The sequence below is a fragment of the Capra hircus genome, chromosome 9 (assembly GCF_001704415.2).
Source record: "Capra hircus breed San Clemente chromosome 9, ASM170441v1, whole genome shotgun sequence".
NCBI lineage: Eukaryota > Metazoa > Chordata > Mammalia > Artiodactyla > Bovidae > Capra > Capra hircus.
This window is the reverse complement of record NC_030816.1, coordinates 21,911,545-21,929,981: the sequence shown is the minus strand read 5'-3', so window position 1 is coordinate 21,929,981 and position 18,437 is coordinate 21,911,545. Positions and strand designations below refer to the sequence as shown.

The 18,437-nt window shown below is 41.4% G+C and overlaps 1 protein-coding gene across 1 annotated transcript in view; it reads right to left on the bottom strand.

Annotated features, from left to right (window-relative positions):
* FRK (fyn related Src family tyrosine kinase) overlaps positions 1 to 18,437 on the bottom strand; it is a 100,246-nt gene that overhangs the window by 33,233 nt on the left and 48,576 nt on the right. The window contains exon 2 of the mRNA XM_005684546.3: positions 7,051 to 7,172. Coding sequence (XP_005684603.2) covers positions 7,051 to 7,172 — 122 coding nt within the window. The remainder of the gene's footprint in view (positions 1 to 7,050; positions 7,173 to 18,437) is intronic.

The window sequence follows — 18,437 nt, the reverse complement described above, 5'->3', positions numbered from 1 at the left end:
AAGAAATGGGTTTTGCCTGTGTATCTGTGTGTGTGTGTGTGTGTGTGTGTGTGTGTGTGTGTGTGTGTGTACAGACATAAACACAGATATATGTACTACATAATAAAATGTTAATTTAACTTTATAGAGTAAAACATCTGAAATATAATTCATCAGTGGTAACGTTAAGAAAAGGCAGGCATAATATGATTACTTACCAAAAAACACCACTTGCTATTATGGGCAATGATATTTGCAATTAAGTTGAACATAACTAAATTATGATTTTAATTAAAAGGCATTTTCTAAGATGGCACCAACATGTTTAAAATTTAATACATTTTATGTGAGATACTGGAATTGTTAACATAGAATTTTCTTTCTGCAACGTGTGCACTTTTTAAAAAGCAAAACATCTCTAACCAATAGCAAAAAGCTCCTAGAATCCATAGACATTTCATTGCATAATAAATTGAAGGAGCACTTTTTTTCCAACCAATTATTACTTGCCCCTCCTTGGGATATACGATTGTATTTATATCCATGGCTAATAGTAACAGAATTCCTGACATTCTCTTGTGGCCACTATGTCCACATTAATTTTAAATGAAAACTACATGGAGGCTGGGGGGACTGATAATGAAACACACAGCCTTTTACCATTGGTCAGCATCAGATTAGAATGAGTCAGCAGGTCTTAGAAAGTTTGGGAGCAATAGTGGTATCTCAGCGGTTAGTGAAAAGTCAGTTTGGGCATGAATTCTGGGCCAGGCAGAGAGATACAGGGCCACAATGCCAATGACATCCTTCTCCAATTCTGTCTTCCCTACAAGTCTTATTACCTGGAAACAACTAATTTGTTAAGGTAAGATGCTGTCTTTTTTCTAAAAGAAGTCTGAAACACAGCTGCTGCTGCTGCTGCTGCTGCTGCTGCTGCTGCTAAGTCGCTACATAGGATTATTTGTGATCTTACACGGTCCAGACCTCTGAGGTTTAAGAAGATGTCAATGGCCTTGCTTATCTTTGCTGCTGGTAGATGACAGGGTAAATACGTGAGCATTGGAGCATCTACCATCTTTACAAACTGTTCTAGAAACTGTGGAGATAGAGAAGAAGCATGAAACAGAAGCAATAAAAGTATGTCGCTTCGGCTCAAGGAGTGTATAACCTAGTTTGAAAAGCACATTTTTACCTATGCTGAAAGAGTAATTCATAAATTTAAATGAATCTTTGAATATGTAAGTTCAACGTGAAGGATACATACAAGGTCAACATGAAAGGGTACACTCCTTCCCTAATGAAGCTGCTGTTGTTCGCATTATTTTTTTAATTGCCTTCAGAAGCAATTTATAAGGCATGCAGAAGTATTTACCATATTATAAGTCCATGGTATCACTAAGGTAAGGTGAAGTCGCTCAGTCGTGTCCAACTCTTTGCGACCCCGTGGACTGTAACCTACTAGGCTTCTCCGTCCATGGGATTCTCCAGGCAAGAATACTGGGGTGGATTGCCATTTCCTTCTCCAGAGGATCTTCCCGACCCAGGGATCGAACACAGGTCTCCTGCATTGGAGGCAGACGCTTTAACCTCTGAGCCACCAGGGAAGCCTATGGTATCACTCAGGTTAATCAGAAATTTAACATATGATTCAGAAATTTCTTCCAGTGATTCTGGCCACTTCCAAGTATTGAAGCTGCCCTTAATGAACATATTAACATATTAAATTGCCCCAGCTATGGCCTTTCACATAATGTGTGATATCCTTTCTATAAAGGCAGTTCTGCTATTTGTGTGATACATCAGTTCTAAAAATTCTAGCATATTTATTTTAAAAATTAAATTATGTGGCTGCAGAGACCTACCTTGTATTCTCAAGAGTAGATAGCAGGCTTCAAAGCAATCACAAAGTACTGTTATAAAAGTGCTGCACATTCCGTGGGACCTACGTGTTCATTGTAATGGAGATGTATCACAGTGAGTTCTCAGTTCAGCAGACACACGTTAAAAAATAGATATGCCCTCCTGCAATTGCTTCAAACACCTCTGAACTAATTTCCTTTGGTTCCCTCTCCTCTCTGCAAGTATGTCTTCTCATGGACTTCATCATGGCTCAGGTGACTAGTTTCCCCCAATCACAGTTACCCTAGATTATGCATTCTCCCTTATTTTACCTCATTTCTCATCAGCCACCAATTCCTGTCAGCTTTATCTTTTAAATTTTTCACCTCCATGTCCTATCCTCTATTTGCTAAACCTCTGCCCTGACTCAAGCCATCACTGATAAAGACAAGCAGGACTCTCTAGCAAAAAGCCCCAGGAGCTCCTTCTAAACTGCATGATCCTGGGCCCACTGGCCCTGTCCCCCACCTCCCCCTTTGAGCAGTAAGAAGGGCTGCACCTGAATTCTATTATACTTCTGACAGGTCCTATGGTTTCCTTTTCCACAAAAGAGGAGCTACAATTTCCCGCAGTGCCAAAGCCCAGAGGAGCTGGGATTTCCAAACCACCCTGCAAATAGCTGATATCTAAAATCAGGCTAGGAGGCTGTGCAAGATTCCTGATGAGAGGGACTGGCTGTGGGGAAAATGGTCTTGCTCTAATGGGCAGGGTCATGCTCAGTAAACTTTTAATCCAGTTTGCTGATGGGGGGGCCTGGGCTCCCTCCCTGTTAGTTGTTTGGCTTGAGGCGACCCATTCCTGGAAAGGCAAACCAGTCCTGGAGTCCACAGGCTCTATGGCAGAGCTAAAGAGGACTTTAGCTCTCCAACACAAGCCTCCCAGGTCTGCTGCTGCTGCCGGTGCCCCTGTCCACACAGCAGACCACTGTTGACCCACGCCTCCGAAGGAGACCCTCAAGCACTCGCAGGCAGGTCTGGCTCAGCCTCCCTTCCCCTGGCTCCTGGTGCACACAAGGTTTCGTCTGTGCCCTCCACAAGTCTCTGTTTCCCCAAGGCCCGTGGAAGTTCTGTAATCAAATCCCACTGTCCTTCAAAGTCAGATTCCCCGGGGACTCCCAGTCCCCTTGCCAGATCCTCAGGCTGGGAAGTCTGATGTGGGGCCTAGAACATTTGCAACAGTGTGAGAAATTATTTGGTATTATTGTTCTTCCCGTTTGTTGGTTGCCCACCTGGCGGGTGATTTTAATGTGATTGCGCCCTCCTACCATCTCATTGCTGCTTCTCCTATGTCCTTGGACATGGAGTATCTTTTTTGGTGGGTTCCAACATCCTCCTGTTGATGGATGTTGCAGCTAGTTGCAGTTTTGGTGTGCTCACAGGAGAAGAGGAGTGGAAAAGCTGGCTTAAAACTCAACATTTAAAAAACTAAGATCATGGCACCCAGTCCCATCACTTCATGGCAAATTGACGGGGAAAACGTGGAAACAGTGATAGATTTTATTTTCTTGGGCTCCAAAATCACTGCGGATGGTGACTGCAACCGTGAAATTAAGACATTTGCTCCTTGGAAGAAAATCTATGAAAAACCTAGAAAGCATATTAAAGACCAGAGATATCACTTTGCCAACAAACGTCCATATAGTCAGAGCTGTAGTTTTTCCTGTAGTCATGTATGGATGTGAGAGTTGGACCATAAAGAAGGCTGAGCACTGAAGAATTGATGCTTTCAAACTGTGGTGCTAGAGAAGACTCCTGAGAGTCCTTTGGACAGCAAGGAGATCAATCCAGTCAATCCTAAAGGAAATCAACCCTGAATTTTCTTTGGAAGGACTTATTCTGAAGCTGACACTCCAATACTTTGGCCACATGCAAAGAACAGACTTATTGGAAGAAACCCTGATGCTGGGAAAGACTGAGGGCAGGAGAAGAAGGGGGAGACAGAGGATGAGATGGTTGGATGGCATCACCGATGCAATGGACATGAGTCTGAGCAAACTCTGGGAGGGAAGGACAGGGAAGCCTGGTGTGCTGCAATCCATGGGGTCACAAAGAGTCAGACATGGCCTAGCGACTGAACAACAACCACGAACTCAGGCTGCTCTCGAGAGCCCTAAGGCCACTCCTGCACTTGCCCCATAAAAAGAGGAGAGTAACAGAGAGGCCGTGCGGCTTCTGGGGACAAGCAAAGCGGCAGCGCAGCTGGCTAATTGTAGATTCCCAGGCCCCACTCCATGGGATGCTGACTGACTCTGCTGTCTCACACCTGTGATTTCAGACAGCAGCGATGATGCTTCCGTGTTTACCTGTCATTTCTCCCCAGAGTGGATGAAGTTGCTCAGTCATGTCCGACTTTTGCTACTGCATGAGCTGTATGACCTACCAGGCTCCTCCGTCCATGGGATTTTCCAGGCATGAATACCGGAGTGGGGTGCCATTTCCTTCTCCAGGGGATCTTCCCTACCCAGGGATCAAACCCCAGTCTCCCGCACTGCAGGCAGACTCTTTACCATCTGAGCCACCAGGGAAGCCCTTCTCCCCAGACCATCACCTACAAATCGTTCGCCTGTTCTGCTTTCCACACTGCCACCAACATTTAGCCCAAGGCGTTTTCTACCCAACACCTCCTTCCATATTTGAAGCTAGAGAAAAAGATCCATACTTCTCATGCTGGCGCACAAGGCCCTGAACAGTTCAGCTCCAACTTTTCAGGCTCATTGTTGGCCATTCCTGCTCTCCTCCATCACTGCTTTACACACGCACGCACACACACACACACACACACGCCTGTTCTATCCTTCCCCCTTCCCCCCCTCCGCTCCACATAACACCAGGCATATCACAACTCTGCGCATTGGCCTCGCCAGAAATAATCACTGTCACTCTGCTACCTTGTGACGCAAACTGAACACAAAGGCGGCCTCCTCTGTGAACCCTTCCGATGCCATCTCCTACACTTGGCCCTCTCGTCTCACGACGAGACAGCCGTGTTATAACCCTCCTGAGACAGTGCCTTGCTCTCCCTGATGCCCTCGATTTAACAAAGGCCTGGCACAGAGTAGGCACTCAAACGTCTGTTCCAGAAATAGATGGTATAAAAAATGATATCAGCTATTAGATGCATCAACCTGAATATTGGTGATGAACCCTTTGTCTCATGTCTTCAGGGTGGTCATTTTTCAACTATCTTCAGTCTAGTATCGTCTGCTCTTGAAAGGGTTTCACTGAGGATGAATCTGGAACTCCCTCTCCTCCTCCAGAGATTTTCCCATGCAGAGTTAACCTAAAGTAAAATCACTATGTGCAACGCAGTGTTTTCTCTGAAAAACTCAACTGAAAGTCATTTTTTATTCCTCAAGGTGTATTTTTCTGAAAGTGTGCCCTAAACAATAATATAAATGCTTATGGGACACCAAACATCAAATTAATATTAATGGCAATAACAATAATCATTTCCTTTAGAGTAATTGATTGAAGTCAAGAAATAGCCGAACCAGTTGACATGCAGTCCGAATTTTACATTTTTCATCAAAAAAACAACTCTCTACCAATGACAAATAACAGTAAAGGCCACTAAAACTACCTGTCATGCATCTAATGAAGACAGATTCTCTGGCTACCACATATAATATGTAATATCCAAAAGCACCGCTCTAATTCACAGCTAATTAGTGTCATGCCATTATGAGAGGTGTCACGGCCCTAACTCTCTCCCCGGATCAACGCAGACCTCACAAGAGCTGACAGCCATGCAAGGATCACAACGAGCCGATTAGCACCCACCCCAGCCTTGGGCTGCTGCTTCTCAGCGCCTGCCCCAGCACCAATAAATCACGCTTCCTCACGAAGCTCTGCTCTGACAGCTACGAACCATTGCCGCCGGAGGAAGAAAGACAATACTTCGAAGGAACACTCATGTGGGAAAGACAGAGATAGAAAAGGGATATTATTTGCCTTCCTTTAGTGGCACAACCATCAGCAAAATTGAAGGCCATCAATTCAGACTGATTAGGAGACAACTGCACTAAGAAATAAATTCATGACTGATATACCTGAAGATCGTTAGTGGTAATCAAAGTCAGCAACTGGCTTGTTCACTCATTTGTTTGTTTGAACGTAGATATATCAAAGACCAGTTTTCCCCATTTTTCTCCTGTATCACCCTCCTTCTGGTAATGAGAAAATTTCCCTTTCAGCAGAACATAAAGGTCTGCTTTTACTTGCCCCCGGGTGAATACACAGCAATCAGATAATTTGTTTGCAAGACTCTAAATGGCTTGACTTCATTGGAAAGGAATCTATAATAATATGCTGGTCTCCAAGTAGAGCCTACAAAGCTTCCTAAATCCATAGGCAAGTGCTAGAGTATTCTCAGAACATAACAGCCAATATCCTTGTAATTTTATTCTAAGCCTATAAAGCTGTTTTGTTCCATAATATTCTACTTAGAAAGTGTTCAGAACAGTCACTGTAGTCTGGGAATTATTTAAAGATATGACTCAAGTAATCCTACTTTTCCTGTGTTTTCCTCATGGAAATCTTCTTCTATATTTTTAATGCTAGGATCTAAAACATTTAATCTAGCTTTTGACTGATGACTACCTAATATATAAGCACCTGTAATGCTTAAAGATTACTCTGAGGTCCCCTGCGCTTCTTGTCTTCTAAGATATTATAAAGTAAATACATACTTGACTCTTAGCCAGAAAACTACATTTGACCAAATGTTACATGTCACGGGTTAATTAAGTGCATTGGCATTCAGGATTTCAATTCATTTTCTATTTGTCAGGCAAATACAAATGAAATGTAAAAAAAAAAAATGTATTATGGCAAGATCAATTCGACAAGTTTAGACTCTGCTTCTTGCTTATCATTTCTCTAGAAGGATAGGCTAGTAGATAATGCAAAAGTGTGAAAACATAGGCAGATCCATATAGCTGTCATTTCATACCTAGAGAGTATGTATTTGAAAGTACTTACAGATACTTCTAACCATAGATAGAATTTTTTTTGCTAATTTTTATATTACTCGAGTGGTTCAGTACATTTATTGTTGGTACTATTCTGAAGATAAATAAGGCAAACTTAAAATTAACATGTCCATGTTCACACAGAAGGACATGACTACAGACTCTCATATCCATACTTAATTCACACAGAACAATTCCCATACCTGAAAGGGCGAAATCGCCTTTCTGACTTTCACTTTCTCTGATTAGAAAAGCTCCCGTCTGATTTTCTGAATATAATAGTTGTTTTTCAGCCTCTGTTCTCTTGATTGCTCCAAAGAACCATCTAAAAAGAGAGAGAGAGATGAACTTTAATTAACCAATCAACATTCTTTTTTTTTAAGGAGGAAGAAGTTTGTCAAGAAAGTATTTCAATATCACAGAGGCTTGATACTCTTCAGTGAAACTGTAACAGGTATAAATGGTAGCTTTCGATGCTTGACATGATTTTTCTGGATGTCTTCAATCCTCATCAGGAGTCTTTTATACATTAAAAAATAGGAATTCGGGTGATGTCTGCTATGACAACCCTTCTCACACATGCATTCTGTCTGAGAAATACTGTATTCACTCTCTGTCAAATGTAAAGCTTCCAAGGTGGGCTTACCACCACATGGTTAAGTCTGCCATGCTCCATGATCCAAAATTGCTCATCATCACCATCAGACTGTCCACTAACTCTCCTAACACCTGTTAGGAGGCAAACATTTCAATCCAGGGATTCATATACTTCGCATCAAACAGAGAAGAGTCAAAAATGTAGTTTTCTGAGCTTTTCTTCTGCTGCTGCTTCTTTTTATTATTCCTTTTTGCAGCACACAGGCTTAGCTGTCCATAGCATATGAGATACAGGATTTTAGTTCCCCAACCAGGGATCAAACCCATGTCCCCTGATTGCAAGGCAAGATTCTTAACCACTGGACCACCAGGGAAGTCCCTCTCTGAGCTTTAATTTCCACCTTTCTCCATGTCCATCGCTGTCAACTCCTCCAGTAATGTAAAATGATTTTGCATGTTTAGAAGGAAGTTTTCATCCATGGAGTGAGTGAGTGAAAGTCACTCAGTCGTGTCTGACCGTTTGCAACCCATGGATTATACAGTCCATGGAGTCCTCCAGGCCAGAATACTGGTGTGGGTAGCCTTTCCCTTCTCCAGCGGATCGTCCCAACCCAGGGATTGAACCCAGGTCTCCCACATTGCGGCTGAATTCTTTACCAGCCAAGCCACAAAGGAAGCCCAAGAATACTGGACTGGGTAGCCTGTCCCTTCTCCAGCCAATCTTCCCACCCAGGAATTGAGCTGGGGTCTGCTGCATTGCAGGTGGATTCTTTACCAACTGAGATATGAGGGAAGCCCCTTCATCCATGGAAAGATTATATGGAAAAGATACTTCTGCCTGGGTAGTATCTTTTCAGTGTCCCCTCCACTTCTTATCTTTACCCTCTTATCCATTACATTCTAGAACTACAAGAGTCAGTAAATGTGAATGTGATCAACTCCAACAAAGAATTAAGGATATTAATATCAGAGCCAGCTTGAAACTGACTATGTCAAGTCAGTAGACACCAATATGATAAAGAGAAACTGAGATAGCCAGATTTTCATGAATAAACTTTCACTATGGGGTCATAATTTTGATCTTTATCATTAAAGATGTTAGGTAAAACATTTATCTTTCCAGGTTATCATCTTTTAAAATATAAGCCCTGTAAAGGAAATGTAGGCTTGAGGAAAAAGATACAGGCTGAGTGAGGAACTGCAGGCTGGGAGGGGCCCTCAAAATTGGCTCCAATTGTTTGAAGAGATCACAGGTATCAGGGAGTATGAGCGCACTAAGGTGATATAATTGAAAGAAGAAGTGGAAGAAGTTGAGAAAAAAAGGACATTAAAATATAATTACCTCCTGACAAAAGTAAGATGTTTGTTTACCATTTTCCTAATTATCAAATTTCGAATTATATAATATTAACTATATCAGCCAGGAAATGCCAGATTATGTTAGAGCAATGAACAACTCCAAAAGTCTCAGTGGTTTAGAGACACCAGAGATTTATTTTGTGCTCAGCTGCACATCCACTGGGCTCATCTGTGCTACATCCATCTCTGTGTCTACCAAAGAATTTCCATCTCCATGCTTCCATGACTGGCCAGGAGGGCAGGCTTGGAAACTGTGGCAAATCACAGGCTGGCTTCTGGAGCTTCTATTTAAAGCTTCTGCTCAAGAATGAGCCTCTGGACAAATAAGTTGTATGTTCATGCCTAAATGCAAAGAGAAAATGCAATCCTGCTATTTCCTCGAAGGCAGAAAACTTGGAAACACTGGGTGGACTACACTAATGACTACCACACTGATTCAATAACAGGAACCAAATTAATATCCATAGACTATTGTTTGCCCAACTGAAATTATAAAAGGCTTGGAAATGTTCCAACCTAGACAGCATATTAAAAAGCAGAAACATTACTTTGCCAACAAAGGTCCATCCAGTCAAGGCTATGGTTTTTCCAGTGGTCATGTATGGATGTGAGAGTTGGACTGAATATTCATTGGAAGGACTGATGTTGAAACTCTAATACTTTAGCCACCTGATGCGAAGAACTGACTCATTTGAAAAGACCCCGATGCTGGGAAAGATTGAAGGCAAGAGGAGAAGGGGACGACAGAGAATGAGATGGTCTGATGGCATCACCAACTCAATGGACATGAGTTTGAACACGCTCCGGGAGTTGGTGATGGACAACGAGGCCTGGCATGCAGCAGTCCATGGGGTCTCAAAGAGTCAGACACGACTGAGTGACTGAACTGAACTGGTTGGAAATGTTCCACGGTGGCGATGGAATAAATTCATAGAAAAATAGAAATTTATTTTTTCCATCACTGCATAAATAAGTAAATAGAATAATGGAACATAATTAAAAACTCAAACAGAACCAAACATACAAATTAGTGATGAAACTATGCTGCTGCTAAGTCGCTTCAGTCGTGTCCGACTCTGTGCGACCCCATAGACGGCAGCCCACCAGGCTCCCCCGTCCCTGGGCTTCTCCAGGCAAGAACACTGGAGTGGGTTGCCATTTCCTTCTCCAATGCATGAAAGTGAAAAGTGAAAGTGAAGTCACTCAGTCGTGTCTGACTCTTAGCGACTTCATAAACTGCAGCATACCAGGCTCCTCCATCCATGGGATTTGCCAGGCAAGAGTACTGGAGTGGGATGCCACTGCCTTCTCCAGATGAAAGTATAGATTAGTTAATAAATGATACTGGTACCATTCATAATCCATATGAAAATATTAATTAATACTACTTACAGCATACACAATAATTTTACATAGATTAAAGACCTAATATACAAGGCAAACTTTAAAACATTCTGAGGATATTGGAGTAGGGAAGTTTTCCTCAACAATACAAAAAGAGACAAAAGACATATAAGCCTTAAGGGGAAAGAAAGACTGATGACAATTATTGCATCACTATTAAAAACTAACAACACCAAGATTGCCATGAAATAAAATTTAAAAATAAGCCGCAGACCTAGAAAAGTTACTTGCACAGCATATAACCAAGAATAAGATTACTGTTCAGATTATATAGAGATCTATATTCACTAAAACAATAAATAAGACACAGTATATACTATGACAAAAATTGACATAGTGTATACTTGATAGATGACAGAAAAGAAAAACCTAATAACCAGTTTAAAAAAAAAAAGGAAAGAAGTACAGCTTTTATCTATTGCCAGTAATTATGAATATTAAGAATATTTAAATATAAAAATGAGAAGTGATTTCACTTTTCAGGCTGGACAAAATTGAAAACTTTCACATTCAGACATTGGGGGAAATGTGAAACAAGAACCTTAATACAGTACTAATGCTAGTGGAAAGTAATGGGTACAATTCATTCAGAGAGCATTTGGCAATACCTGGTAAAACTGAATATTTGTATACTACTTAATTTCCTTTCTAGGTTGTATACTCTACATGCTCAAGGAAATATACCACAAGAACATTTACTAAAGAATTCTCACATTGAAAATTGGAAACAACCTAAATGTCCACTTCAGGGCAATTGATATATAAACTTAATTATGCATATAAAATGGATTACTATATGGGAGTTAAAGCAAATATATTGTTGAGGGACAAAAGGAAGTTCAAGAATGATCCATAACATTATAATGCCATTTATACAAAGTTTAAGCAAACACATTTAAAAAAACACATAGATTTTTATGGATAAATGCCATTGAGTGACAGCTAATGTTGAAAATTCTGAGAGAGATGGGAATAGCAGACCACCTGACCTGCCTCTTGAGAAACCTATATGCAGGTCAGGAAGCAACAGTTAGAACTGGACATGGAACAACAGACTGGTTCCAAATAGGAAAAGGAGTACGTCAAGGCTGTATATTGTCACCCTGCTTATTTAACTTATATGCAGAGTACATCATGAGAAATGCTGGGCTGGAGGAAGTACAAGCTAGAATCAAGATTGCCAGGAGAAATATCAATGTCCTCAGATATGCAGATGACACCACCCTTATGGCAGAAAGTGAAGAAGAACTAAAGAACCTCTTGGGTGAAAGTGAAAGAGGAGAGTGAAAAAGTTGGCTTAAAGCTAAACATTCAGAAAACTAAGATCGTGGCATCCGGTCCCATCACTTCATGGCAAATAGATGAGGAAATAGTGGAAACAGTGACAGACTTTATTTTGGGGGGCTCCCTGTTGGCTCAGAGGTTAAAGCGTCTGCCTGGAATGTGGGAGACCTGGGTTCGATCCCTGGGTCAGGGAAGATCCCCTGGAGAAGGAAATAGCAACCCCCTCCAGTACTCTTGACTAGAGAATCCCATGGAGGGAGGAGCCTGGTAGGCTACAGTCCATGGTTTCACTTTCACTTTCAAAATCACTGCAGATGGTGACTGCAGCCATGAAATTAAAAGACGTTTACTCCTTGGAAGGAAAGTTACGACCAAGCTAGACAGCATATTAAAAAGCAGAGACGTTATTTTGTCAACAAAGGTCCTTCTAGTCAAGGCTACAGTTTTTCCACTGGTCATATATGGATATGAGAGTTGGACTATAAAGCAAGCTGAGTACCAAAGAATTGATGCTTTTGAACTGTGGTGTTAAAGACTTGAGAGTCCCTTGGACTGCAAGGAGATCCAACCAGTCAATTGTAAAGGAAATCAGTGCTGAATATTCATTGGAAGGACTAATGCTGAAGCTGAAGCTCCAATACTTTGGCCACTTGATGTGAAGAACTGACTCATTGGAAAAGACCCTGATGCTGGGAAAGATTGAAGGCAGGAGGAGAAGGGGACAACACAGAATGAGTTGGTTGGATGGCATCACCGACTCGATGGACATGAATTTGAGCAAGCTCCGGGAGTTGGTGATGGACAGGGAAGCCTGGTGTGCTATAGTCCATAGGGTCGCAAAGAGTCAGACACAACTGAGTGACTGAACTGAACTGATAGTTAAAGTATTCAGGCAATTTCTTTTTAGACTCCATTTCCAGCAATGGCAAAATTTCTTCAGACAAATATTTCAAGCAAAGAAGCAACATGCATCAAATATACTGATCAATCCCATACATTTTCCTGATTTCTAGTGCATTAATTATCCAGCAACATTAAAATGTTTGGTCCAAATGTAAATATGTAAACCTCTATAAGAATTATAATTTATCTTGCAGATTAAATTCTTAGAAGTACAACTATATCTCCTATATCTCATTTTTCTAAAGAATAAACACTCTATTATGTAAGTTTTGCATGCAAACATTACATTTGTAATTTGGATAATCAAGTTTATAAAATGATGTGTTTTCTCTGCCCAATATACATAAAAGCAAACAGTTCTGTAAATCAAATGGTTAAAGATACGGTCATTTTACTCCATTTGCAGAGAGCAACTTCTGTCTCACCCATTCTGGATTCTTGGACAATCACTTTACAAGGCAAATCACACCAGTAAAAAATTGATAATAACAATGAAATACATGAAACTATTAAGTTGGCATAAAAGTTTGTTCAGGTCTTCCCATAACATCTTGTGGAAAAACCCAAACAAACTTTATGACCATCCCAATTTCTTTGGGAGGACTGATGCTAAAGCTGAAACTCCAGTACTTTGGCCACCTCATGCGAAGAGCTGACTCATTGGAAAAGACTCTGATGCTGGGAGGGATTGGGGGCAGGAGGAGAAGGGGACGACAGAGGATGAGATGGCTGGATGAGTTTGAGTGAACTCCGGGAGTTGGTGATGGACAGGGAGGCCTGGTGTGCTGCGATTCAAGGGGTCGCAAAGAGTTGGACACGACTGAGCAACTGAACTGAACTAAATGTTTAACTGTATGTATCAGCTCACTTAATATCTGGAATTTGACTTGATTGAGCTACCATCAAGAAGTGAAGAAAATAGGGCTTCCTTGTTGGTTCAAAAGAATTTGGCTTACAATGCAAGGGACACCGGTTTGATCCCTGGTCTGGAAAGATCCCACGTGCATTGGCGCAGCTAACCCCTCAAGCCACAACTACTGAGCCTGTTCTGTAAAGGCCTGGAAACTGCAACTACTGTGCTCATGTGCTGCAACTACTGAACCCACACACTCTAGAGCCCGTGCTCCCCAACAAGGGAAGCCAGTGCAATGAGAAAGCACAACTGGAGAGAAGCCCCCACTCCTCACAACTAGAGAAAGCCCCTGTGCAGCAATGAAGACCCACCACAGCTGAAAAACAAATAAATATTTTAAAGAAGTGAAGAAAATGAATAAAACTAGCTTTCTGGATGCAGTGGCATTATAATGCCATCTTTCATACTCAACGATGATGCTTCTGCTACAGATTGTGATCACTAGAGCGTATGCTGTTGTATAGACTAATGGGCAACCGATAGTGCGTTCCACCCTCTGCACTTGTGAAAATTGTTCCTCAATTTGTGGTCTGAGCCTCGAGCAGAACTGTCATCCTCCTCGGTTCTGCCTTCAGAGCCCTTGCTGGCCGCATTCTGGAAGAGTACATCCACCGCAGCCATTTTCAGTTCTCTCCGTAAGCTGTAGTTCTTATGTGCAGCAAACAGTGAGTGCCAAGAGGAAATCAAGAAATCCGAAGGTTATAAAACATCAAAGAAGAGTCTTACAGAGCATGATCCTCAAAATGTGGGTCAGCATCACATGGAAACTTAGAAATTTGCAGGCTTTCCATCATACCTACTGAATCAGAAAGTCTGAAGGTGAGGCCCGGCAACCTGGGTTTTAGTAACTTGTCCCCCAGTAAATCTGAGGCACACCAAAGGCAGAACTACTGCGGTACAGGAACAGGAAAGAGGTTAGAAATTTACATAAGCCATCGAGAATAAGCTAGATTTGGCACTTACATGTGAATAACTATCCAGTAAAATGACGCTACACACACACATATAGGCATTTTATTGATAGTTAATGAAAATAACCTTTATTACTATGCTTTATCCACCATGAAAGAGACCTTGATTAAGACTAACCAAAAAGAAGAGGAGCTCCGTAGTAACCTATAACCTTGGAGAAAAATGCTTCAATTAGATGAAAATGGAGGAAAAAATACAATATTTTTTTAAACAAAAGGAGTAGGTAGTTGAAATCCAAGATTTATTTTGCAAACATCTGAGTGTCTATTGTGTGTAAATTATATAGCCCTGATATAGAAAGATCTGTAAGACATATTGCTGGATACAAAAGGGTAAATTACAAAGTACTAGGAATATTATAATTTTATTTATATTCCAAAAGCCAACAAGTCAAAAATTACATGTGCTTACTTCTTTGAAGATTAGGGACAGATAAAAAATGATGACAAAGAACTTTCTATTTTTATTCTGCATTCTTCTTTGTCATTTGGATGTTTATAATAAGATGCAGTTATATCATTTCACAATTAATTTACAAAAAATGTTGAAAGAAGTCAATCAGGTACATACTACCAAAAAACTGCACGTTATAAAGATCTGGACTAGAAATTTGGGCCGTTAAAATTGAAAGCTACAAGAAAAATCTCAAAGGAGTATGGAATGAGTGAAAGTGGATGAGAGTGAAACAGACAGAAAATCACACATGACACCAGGCTATCAAAACTGCGTCACAGAAGGACAACGTACTCCGCAGCACATCAGAAGGCAGAATGTGGTGAGAAGTAAGAGCTACAGCATCTCACTGCGAAGTTATGCCTGTATTTCCTCATTTGTACCTGGGACTAATAATCATTAGCCTGCAGTCTTGTTTTGAGATTAAGGATAATCATGTGTGTAAAGTGATCAATGCCTGGCCACATTCACACTTAATAAATAGCACTTACTTTAAGAGAACTGATTGAAGGGACAAGCTATATATTTGCTTTTAGACGTGGTGGCTTGGAGGAAATGATAGAACACAAGTGGATATGTGAACGTGAGCTTAGGTCTCGGTCTGAACTGACTTCTCTGTCTGCCTGTCCAGTCTTAACTAGGCCACGCCGCCACCAGGTGGCAGTAGTCCATTTCACTAATCCAGAAAAGCGAACTACAGCAATCAGTTCAGTTCAGTTCAGTTGCTCAGTTGTGTCTGACTCTTTCCAACCCCATAGACTGCAGCACGCCAGAATTCCCTGTCCATCACCAACTCCCAGAGCTTGCTCAAATTCATGTCCATCGAGTCGATGATGCCATCCAACCAACTCATCCTGTGTTGTCCCCTCTCCTCCTGCCTTCAATCTTTCCCAGCATCAGGGTCTTTTCCAATGAGTCAGTTCTTAGATCAGGTGACCAAAGTATTGGAACTTCAGTTTCAGCATCAGTCCTTCCAATGAATATTCAGCACTGATTTCCTTTACGATTGGTTGGATCTCCTTACAGGCCAAGAGACTCTCAAGAGTCTTCTCCAACACCAACTCCAACTCCAACACAGTTCAAAAGCATCAGTTCTTTGGTGCTCAGCCTTCTTTATGGTCCAAGTCTCACATCCATACATGACTACTGAAAAACCATAGTTTTGACTAGATGCAGCTTTGTCTGCAAAGTAATGTCTCTGCTTTTTAATATGCTGGCTAGGTTTGTCAAAGCTTTTCTTCCAAGGACCAAGCATCTTTTTAATTTTAAGGCTCCCATCACCATCTGCAGTGATTTCACAGCCCAAGATAATAAAGTCTCTCACTGTTTCCATTGCTTCCCCATCTATTTGCCATGAAGTGATGGAACCGGATGCCATGATCTTCGTTTTTAAAATGCTGAGTTTTAGGCCAGCTTTTTCACTCTCCTCTTTCACTTTCATCAAGAAGCTCTTTAGTTCTTCTTCACTTTCTGCCATAAGGGTAGTGTCATCTGTATATCTGATTACAGTTTGTGCTTCCTCCAGTCTGGCATTTTGCATGATGTACTCTGTATATGAGTTAAATAAGCAGGTTGACAATATACAGCCTTGATGTACTCCTTTCCCAATTTGGAACCAGTCTATTAGTCCATGTCCAATTCTAACTGTAGCTTCTTGACCTAACAGATTTCTCAGGAAGCAGATAAGGTGGTCTGGTATTTCCATCTCTTTCAGAATTTTCCACAGTTTGTTGTGATCCACACAGTCAAAGGCTTTAGTGTAGTCAGTGAAGCAGAAGTAGATGTTTTTCTGGAATTCTCTTGCTTTCTCGATGATCCAGCGGATGTTGGCAATTTGATCTCTGGTTCCTCTGCCTTTTCTAAATCCAGCTTGAACATCTGGAAGTTCTTGGTTCACATACTGTTGACTCACTTGGAGAATTTTGAGCATTACTTTACTAGCATGTGAGATGAGTGCAATTGTGCAGTAGTTTGAACATTCTTTGGCATTGCCTTTCTTTGGGACTGGAATGAAAACTGACCTTTTTCAGTCCTGTGGCCACTGCTGAGTTTCCCCGATTTGCTGGCATAGTGAGTGCAGCACTTTGACAGCATCATCTTTCAGGATTTGAAACAGCTCAACTGGAATTCCATCACCTCCACTAGTTTTGTTCATAGTGATGCTTCCTAAGGGCCACTTGACTTCACATTCCAGGATGTCTGGCTCTAGGTGAGTGATCACACCATCATAGTTACCTGGGTCATGAAGATCTTTTTTGTATAGTTCCATATATTCTTGCCACCTCTTCTTAGTATCTTCTGCTTCAGTTAGGTCCGTACCATTTCTGTCCTTTATTGCACCCACCTTTACATGAAAGTAAAGCAATAACTATATATATATATATATATATATATATATATATATAAAGCTAGCTATATAAATATATATAAAGCTAACTAAAGCTATAGTGTGATTAACTGGACTATATTTTACAAAAAAGACAGAAAGTATCTTTTAAAAAAAAACAAAATGTATGCAGTGCTACTGAAAACTAACACCTAAATAACATAGATATCAATCAAAATTTAGGAAAATAAACCTGTGGATACTTGTGGTATCTCCATTAATGTTTCCTTATTTCATTCACTAGAGCCTTATTCTATTCACTCTGCTGCCTCACGGACTGGCACAAAGTAGACACTCATAACTCCAATAAGATGGAGGTTATTTCCTCCTGTCTTTATAAAAGGGGACACTCATCCTCAGTAACTTCTGGCTAATGTTTAGAAATTCAACAAATAATTTCTTTTCCCAATGTCTCCCTAACAACTAAGATGGCTAGCCTTAAACTCTAAAGACGGCTGCTGCTGCTGCTAAGTTGCTTCAGTCGTGTCCAACTCTGTGCGACCCCATAGACGGCAGCCCACCAGGCTCTGCCATCCCTGGGATTCTCCAGGCAAGAACACTGGAGTGGGTTGCCATTTCCTTCTCCAATGCGTGAAAGTGAAAAGTGAAAGGGAAGTCGCTCAGTCGTGTCCGACTCTTAGCGACCCCATGGACTGCAGCCCACCAGGCTCCTCTGTCCATGGCAAGAGTACTGGAGTGGGGTGCCGTTGGCCTCTCCTAAAGACAGCTAGCTAGACTCTAAAAAAATAGATTTCTAATACCAATACTTGTATCCTCCCCAAAAATAGCAAAAAAGAAAGTGGGTAGATCAACTTGGCATAGCCACCAATGGGAAAGTACACGGGGATGACTCCCCTGGAGAAATGCAGGTTAGGGATGTTTTTATTGCTGTCATCACGGTAACACAGGTTTTTATAGATACAAAACCACCTACTGTCCCCACCGGAGAAGGAAATGACAACCCACTGCAGTGTTCATGATGGAGAATCCCAGGGACGGGGGAGCCTGGTGGGCTGCCGTCTCTGGGGTCGCACAGAGTCGGACACGACTGAAGCGACTCAGCAGCAGCAGCATTGTCCCTACCAGTGTGGTTTGGGAGAGTCAGCGAGACTAACATTTTTGCAGAATACCTACAGTTTGCAGGGTACATTCATAATCACATTTAGCCATTTATGGTGCCTAAGGCTTGGAATCATGACCCCTTAAGCTATGGAGGTTCTATATGACTTGCCTGCACTAATCTGTGCTTCAGTAACATTGCCAGGAAAGCCTCTATCAAAGTTCCCTATGGTCCAGGTAATTTTCACGTCCTTTCCCCT